This window comes from Solanum dulcamara, chromosome 5 (genome assembly GCF_947179165.1).
Source record: "Solanum dulcamara chromosome 5, daSolDulc1.2, whole genome shotgun sequence".
In the NCBI taxonomy this organism is placed as follows: Eukaryota; Viridiplantae; Streptophyta; class Magnoliopsida; order Solanales; family Solanaceae; genus Solanum; species Solanum dulcamara.
Window position 1 is genome coordinate 21,118,332 of NC_077241.1, and position 8,529 is coordinate 21,126,860.

Consider the following 8,529-nt stretch of genomic DNA (forward strand, 5'->3'; position numbering starts at 1 on the left):
TAGTTAAGGTTAATATCCCATATTGTAACTATGTTTATTTTATAATTTCTTAAATGATGTTTTTATAATGTATTTACCTTATTAAATATTTTCATGTTTTACTTCACATTTTTCAAAACAGTTGGTCATGCATCACATGTAATATTGATTATGTCTGTTTATTCATGTTTATGCATATTTATCACATACCTAGTACATTCCATGTACTAATGCATATTGTTGTCTAAATTGTCTCATATGTAAGGTCTAAATCTCATCCTCCTACATATGGCTAGTTGGTGATCTACTCGAATTTAGCTTTTGGTGAGTCCTCATAAATCAAGGGCAAGTGCATCATGTCTTTTATTATGTTCAAACGTATAATCTTTTATTATGTTGTGGTGAGCTAGGATCCTATCTTATGCCCCGTCTAAGGTAGTAGGGGCATGTCTGAGGTGATGCGGAGTTGCCTGAATGAACTGGCATGATCCTATCCTATGCTGGCTACGTAGTTTATGGAGTTCGATTTTTTCTATACTCTAACCCAAATCGATGCTCAATACTATTCCCAAAAATATATTTATTATGATCATATCTCAAGTGAGTGTATGCTCAATTAACTCATTTAGAGCCCGTTTGGATTGGCTTTAAGTTGGTCAAAACCAACTTAAAGCCCCTTTTTAGCTTTTGGACGTGTTTGTCTAATGCTGACTTTAAGCCATAAAGTTCTTAAAGTCAGTCAGAAATGAAAAGTTAGGATTTCTAACTTTTTTTTCCAAAGTGCTTAAAGTCATTTTCTTTGACCATGGAAATTACTTTTATATCCTTTATATTTTAACTAAATTCTCAAACTACCTTTTTTATTCTTTTAACCCTAAAATTCACATCATAAGCACTTTTATCCAAACACTCAACTGCTTATTTATAAAAATAACTTTCAGCACTTCAAAGTTCTAAAAGCACTTTATGCATAAAAGTTACTTTTTTAAGCCTATCCAAACGGGCTCTTAGTCTTATTGGAATTTACTAAATTAGCTCAACTCTTATCAACTCATCTCTTCTCTTTTAAAAAGATTATATTCTTGACTCAATGAATCCATTTAAAAACATAGCTTGACTTCTCAACTCAATCTCAAAATACATATCTCAATGCATTCATACTCAACTCATTTAGGCTCATTATTGATCATGCTCAAAGTAGTGAATAAGAGACTTCTCAACTGATGCTCAAACTCTTTCTAAATTAACAAATAAAATATATCATTCTTTAAACTTGAAAAATTGCATAAAAATAAATAATGCAAACACTTCAACTAGGGTTCATGTGCAAACATGAACAATAATATCAAGAACTCAACTTATGAAAACCATCAAAGTATGCGTGTATATATACAAGAACTCAGTAAGGAATTTCATAGATTACTCAAGAATTCAATTTATCGGGATTGAAACTCAAACTCAAAAATCAACTTGAATGAATGAAAATGTAGGGAACGAGGATGAACTTAATCCATCGTAGTAGTTAGCCTTACATACCGGAATGATGAGTATCTAAGCAAAACTCGAAGATCTTTCTTGAAACTCTTGAACCCTAGCTTTTCTCCTTCTCTCCAACTCTTGATCACAAAATATTGTGTGTTAATAAGAGAAAAGCCTCATTAGGTAATGATAAAGGGTTAATTTTCGTCCCAAAATATCTTTGTTTTAGTTTGGGAATAGTGAAAAAAGACCAAAATACCCCCATTTAACAATTGGGTCTGGGCCGCTACCGACACTTCTAGGACTGTAGAAGCTCGGTCATAGAAACTTGGGCATAAAACTTGGCTCACTAGAAATTGTCAAGTTGGGGTCTATGGATGGGACCCTTCCAGTGTACTCCCACGAGGAAATTCTAGGACTGTAGAAGGTCGGTCATAGAAACTTAGGCACAAAACTTGGCTCACCAAAAATTGTCAAGTTGGGGTCTATGGACCCTTCTATGGGTCGTAGATCATGTGACAGGTCATAGAACTCCTTTGTGGGAGTACAATGGGAGGTCCCCTTAAGAGTGGGTCTACGAAACCTTATACGGTCTGTAGACCCTTCGATGGGTCGTGGAATGCATCTTAGGAGTTGCACTGGTGCAGGGGTCCTTAGGGTTGGGTCAGTGGGACCTTCTATGATCCATAGACCTTTTAATAGGTCATGAAGTACCTCTATAGATGGACACTGGGTTGAGTCTTTAGGACTCCCTTTCACAGGCCCTTTCCTTGATCCTTAGAGACTTATATGAACCATGGAATGGTTTGTGGGAGTTGGGTCAGTGACCAATATTTTGGGGCTTGACTCCACAGACCCATCTACGATCCATGAAAACTTTGACGGGCCATAGATATGTCCTGTGAAAATCACTATTCACCAAAATTCTATCTTTTTCCCTAGTCTCTTAGGATTAATTCTATGGTTGAATATTTCGAGGTGTAAAAATATCTCTCCCTTGGGATCACTCATCCTCGAATGATGACCAAGCTAAGAATATACTCAAGGCATGAATACAATGCAAGAACTTAGAGACTCAAACTCAAAAATAACCTCTCAAAACTCAAGAAGGTACAAATTTTGAGATAGGAATAGGAATAGTACATTTAACATCAACACTAGGAGGAATGAATAGATTTAGGTACTTGTTGTTATATCGAAAAAAGACGATTTAAAATTAATTTTAACTCTATAGAGAAAATCAATTTTAGAAAAGAGGAGTTGCCACTTAATTTTTTAAAGAAATTCAGAAAACTTAATTTAAAAGACCCTAACAGATTTACATCTTAAAAATTCAGAGAAAAAGGTACGAGGTTCTTATTTCCACTTTGAGAATGTGTTAAGCATTCAAAGTGGCCGCTAACGAGCGGTTATCCGATGATTTAAAAATTATTTGACTAACTTTTAAAAATATTAATTTAAAAAGAAACAAAGACTTTAAAATTATTTTTTAGAAAAAATAATCATTTAAACATTGAAAATAATATACATGTATAAAAAAAGTAAAGTTTACCAAATGTCTAAGTAAAGGTAGAAAATCATCTAAAGAGTAAATTAACATGAATTGGTTTTATCTTTAGAGAAATCTAATTAAGTTAAAACAAATTAAAATTAATATCTAAGAAAGCATAAATAACATAAGTGAATAAATTATTACAACCCGAATTAATATAAATAAATAATAAATAACACATGAAAATATTATCCGACACTTAGTTTCTGTACGCCTGGACTAAGCTATTGGGCCATCTGCGTTTTGGGCCTTAAGTACACTATAAATCGCAGCTGTATACACGCTATATATCGGAATGTATATACACAGTATACAGTGTATACAACTTTATTTATGTATACACACAGTATACCACTTGTTTATTCCCTGTATCTGCTGTATACCACTGTATATCAGACTGTATATATATTGTATATCAGTATATACAACATTATTTTCCAATATATCAGACTATAAATACTGTATATCAGTGTATACGATACTGTTTTCCACCTGTATTCCATGTATACAACCCAATATCAATATATAAATCATGAATATTACCTTCTTTTTCATTTATCAACTTTCCAGCAATTCAAACAAGATGATGGGAGACTCAAAACTCAACGATATGCATAAATGGGGTCCAAAGATGGACTCGAATATATCACATGCACCAAAATAAAATTACATAAGCATTTACTTATTTTAAGCTAAACCACGGAACATATCATGATATTTTAAGTTATCAAATTGATGAGCATCCTAGGAGTGACTAACAACATGCATATATGTGGACAAATTAAAGGAACGAAGAAATATATTCAAGTAACTAAAAAATACGCATTTAATATATACGTTATACTAGCTCAAATTTTAAAGAAAGAATTAAATCAATTAGGCCATTAAAAGTTTTAATTGAATAATAACTTTAAGCATATTTTTGTCATCTAAATCATGTTAAAAGAAGAAATTAAAAACATGAAAATCTATATTGTCAAAGAAAACTATTTGGAAAAATAATGAACAAAACTAAGATCTTTCATTAAATAATCCTAACACATGATAGCTAATTAATTCTAACACATGCTAACGATAAAAAAAATTCTATCATTAATCTAATTATTCTTAATACATGCTAACTAAAAAAATAAGACTATGAATCAACTAAATATAAAATATGAAATAATTAAATAAAATAAAGCTGAGAAAAGATTTTACCTCTTTTCGGGCAGCAAGACTGAAGACGATGAGAGGAAGACAACTTCACCACCACCCAAGAGCTTGATGGAACTCCAATCTTCTTTTCCATTTATCAACTTTCCAGCAATTCAAACAAGATGACGGGAGACTCAAAACTCAACGATATGCAACGATGGGGTCCAAAGATGGACTCGAATATATCACATGTACCAAAATAAAATTACATAAGCATTTACTTATTTTAAGCTAAACCACGGAACATATCATGATATTTTAAGTTATCAAATTGATGAGCATCCTAGGAGTGACTAACAACATGCATATATGTGGACAAATTAAAGGAACGAAGAAATATATTCAAGTAACTAAAGAATACGCATTTAATATATACGTTATACTAGCTCAAATTTTAAAGAAAGAATTAAATCAATTAGGCCATTAAAAGTTTTAATTGAATAATAACTTTAAGCATATTTTTGTCATCTAAATCATGTTAAAAGAAGAAATTAAAAACATGAAAATCTATATTGTCAAAGAAAACTATTTGGAAAAATAATGAACAAAACTAAGATCTTTCATTAAAGAATCCTAACACATGATAGCTAATTAATTCTAACACATGCTAACGATAAAAAAAATTCTATCATTAATCTAATTATTCTTAATACATGCTAACTAAAAAAATAAGACTATGAATCAACTAAATATAAAATATGAAATAATTAAATAAAATAAAGCTGAGAAAAGATTTTACCTCTTTCCGGGCAGCAAGACTGAAGACGATGAGAGGAAGACAACTTCACCACCACCCAAGAGCTTGATGGAACTCCAATCTTCTTTTCCATTTATCAACTTTCCAGCAATTCAAACAAGATGACGGGAGACTCAAAACTCAACGATATGCAACGATGGGGTCTAAAGATGGACTCGAATATATCACATGCACCAAAATAAAATTACATAAGCATTTACTTATTTTAAGCTAAACCACGGAACATATCATGATATTTTAAGTTATCAAATTGATGAGCATCTTAGGAGTGACTAACAACATGCATATATGTGGACAAATTAAAGGAACGAAGAAATATATTCAAGTAACTAAAGAATACGCATTTAATATATACGTTATACTAGCTCAAATTTTAAAGAAAGAATTAAATCAATTAGGCCATTAAAAGTTTTAATTGAATAATAACTTTAAGCATATTTTTGTCATCTAAATCATGTTAAAAGAAGAAATTAAAAACATGAAAATCTATATTGTCAAAGAAAACTATTTGGAAAAATAATGAACAAAACTAAGATCTTTCATTAAATAATCCTAACACATGATAGCTAATTAATTCTAACACATGCTAACGATAAAAAAAATTCTATCATTAATCTAATTATTCTTAATACATGCTAACTAAAAAAAATAAGACTATGAATCTACTAAATATAAAATATGAAATAATTAAATAAAATAAAGCTGAGAAAAGATTTTACCTCTTTCCGGGCAGCAAGACTGAAGACGATGAGAGGAAGACAACTTCACCATCACCCAAGAGCTTGATGGAACTCCAATCTACAAAAAAAAAGATTAAAAATTTAGACTCAAACCTTCGTGAGTTCGACGTTATAAGAACAATGTTCTTAGCCTAAATTTCGACTTCAATCTCCTATTTTTCTTGAACAAAAATATAGATTGAAAGCTATAAATTTTCACAACTTTAAGGTTGGGGACAAGAATCCAAAATCGTAGTCAAGTTAAGAAAATTTCTAACTTTGGAGTGGCTAAAAAATCTCTCACATCTTCCCTCTTCTTAATAAGAATATGAGCCTTTATATAGGCTCCAAAAACTTCAAATTTTCATACAATTTTCGATGTGGGAGATTGGAGATTTGTTTTTTATTTTTTATTTTATTTTTTTTAGAAAAAACTAAAATTTTCAAAATTGCAAACTATAATTAAACTAACCTAACTAGAATTGTATTTAGTTAAACATGAAATCTTTTGGAGATGATTTTCGAAAACCTACATAAAGAGTAATCAAAGATACAGTTATATAGAAATATGTATATTATACTAAAATTTATAAAAGAAAATAAAAAAATAAAAATAGTTAAGAATAACATGAAAATATCTTAGTTTTTATAAAAGCTAATTATTTCAAAAATGTTCGAAATTCAAAGAAACTAGATAGCTAATTTGCGTTGTGGAGGGTCAAAATTGGGTGTCAACACTTGTCTTTCATATCCTCCTCGGATTCCCATGTAAACTCCTCAACAAACTAATTTCTCCACAAGACATTGACTGAAGTGATCTTTGGTCGTCAATTTATGAACTTGACGATCAAGATTTTGGATAGGAATCTCCTCATAGGACAAGCTATCGTTCACTCCAACATTTTCTATAGGAACAATGGGTGAAGAATCTCTCAAGCATTTCTTAAGCATAAAATTATGGAACACTAGATGAACATCGTCTAACTCTGAGGATAGCTCTATTTCATAGGCAACATTGCAACTCTCTTAGTAATATGGTATGGACTAATATAACGGGGACTAAGCTTTCCCTTCTTTCCAAATATCATAACATCCATCCTGGGTGAAACTTTCAAACAAACTCAATCATTCACCTCGAATTCTAAGTCTCTTCTCCTAACATCAGTGTAGGACTTTTGATGACTTTGCGCTGTTTTCAATGTCTCTTGAAGAATATTCACATTCTCCATAGCTTGATGAACTAAGTATAGCCCTATTAGCTCAGCATCACCAACTTTGAACCAACCAATTGGAGATCCACATCTCCTCCCAAGCAGATCTTCATAAGGAGCCATCTTAATACTCGAATGGAAGTTACTGTTATAAGAAAAGTCAATGAGTGATCATCCCAATTACCTTTGAAATTGATAACATAAGATCTTATCATATCTTGAAAAGTCTAAATCATATGCTCTACCTAAACATCTATTTGATGATGAAAATCGTTACTAAAATTCACCTTTGAAAACAAAACTCTCTTAAATGACTTCCAAAATTGAGCAGTGAATTGAGTACCTCTATCTAAGATAATAGACAAGGAAACTCCATGAAATTGAAATATATCTTGGATATATAACCTCGTATAATCCTCTACTAAATTTGTATTCTTAATATGCAAGAAGTGGGCTGATTTGGTCATCCTATCCATAATCACCAAGATTGAGTCATGTTGTCTACGGGACTACAGTAAACCTGTAATGAATTCCATATTGATCGCCGTGTCACATCTAGGCCCTAGGCTCAGGTAGTGAAAACTTGGTATTAAAGCACAAGGTTTAGGAGTGTCCTAGGGAGTCTAACATGCCGCATCGAGTAGAGTCTTTTTCAACAATGTAAAGAGCACCACATCTATGAATGGGAGGCTATGAGGCATCTTAGGAAAATCTCATTTCTTTCATGATTTTTGTTGTGCGGTAGAGTGCTACTCTAAATCTTTCCCTCTACCGCTTGTTTTTTGTGATTTTAAGAAAATTCCTCCATGAAGATACCCCATTCAATGAAATGTTATTGAGGAGGAGAAACAAGCTCCAAATGACACCTTGAATGACCAAATGACTAATGTCGAGTTTCGAGTGGCCTTTCAAGTACTTGCTCAAGCCATGAAGGCCCAAGTGAATCGCGAGATGGTAGCTCCCTTGAACCCAAATATGGGTACGGTGGAGACAAGGGTCTGTGACTTCATGAAGATGATTTCTCTAGAATTTTGGGGTTCTAAGGTGGATAAGGATCCAAAGAGTTTGTTGAGAGTATCCACAAAATTGTGGAAATCATGGGGATTAGCCCTGTTAAGAGGGAGGAGTTGGCTACCTATGAATTGAAGGGTGTTGTTAAAATTTGGTTTAATCAATGGAAGAGTGAGAGGCCTAGAGAGGCGGATCCCGTGACTTGGGGAGAGTTCAAGGGAGTGTTTCTTGATCGCTTCTTCCCATTGGAGTTGAGGGAGGCCAAGATACAATAGTTCATCAACCTTAAGCAATGGAGAATGAATGTGAGGGAGTATTCCATCAAGTTCACCCAATTTTTAAAAGATGCTCCATTTATTATTGTCGATGCAAAAGCTCATAAGAGAAAGTTCGTGTCGGGTGTATCGGATTTGGTTTCTAAAGAGTGCAATATGGCTATGTTGATTCGGGAAATGGAAATCTCTAGGCTTATGACCCATGCGGAGAAAATAGAGGATGAGAAGCTAAGGGAGAAAACTAGAGAGTCCAAAAGGGCAAGGACCGATGGTGGTTATCCCTCTCATGCTAGGTCCAGAAGTGGTGGATGTCTTCATATTTTCCAAAGATATTCTGGTCAAGGTTCTT

The 8,529-nt window shown here is 32.7% G+C and overlaps 1 protein-coding gene across 1 annotated transcript; it reads right to left on the bottom strand.

Moving 5' to 3' along the window:
• Positions 1-6,460: 6,460 nt before the first annotated feature.
• On the bottom strand, positions 6,461-7,017 carry LOC129890507 (uncharacterized). The gene is made up of 2 exons (XM_055966047.1): positions 6,817-7,017; positions 6,461-6,625 (listed from the first exon to the last, which is right to left on the bottom strand). Exons 1-2 carry the CDS (start codon positions 7,015-7,017, stop codon positions 6,461-6,463), a joined length of 366 nt encoding a protein of 121 aa, XP_055822022.1.
• Positions 7,018-8,529: the final 1,512 nt, after the last annotated feature.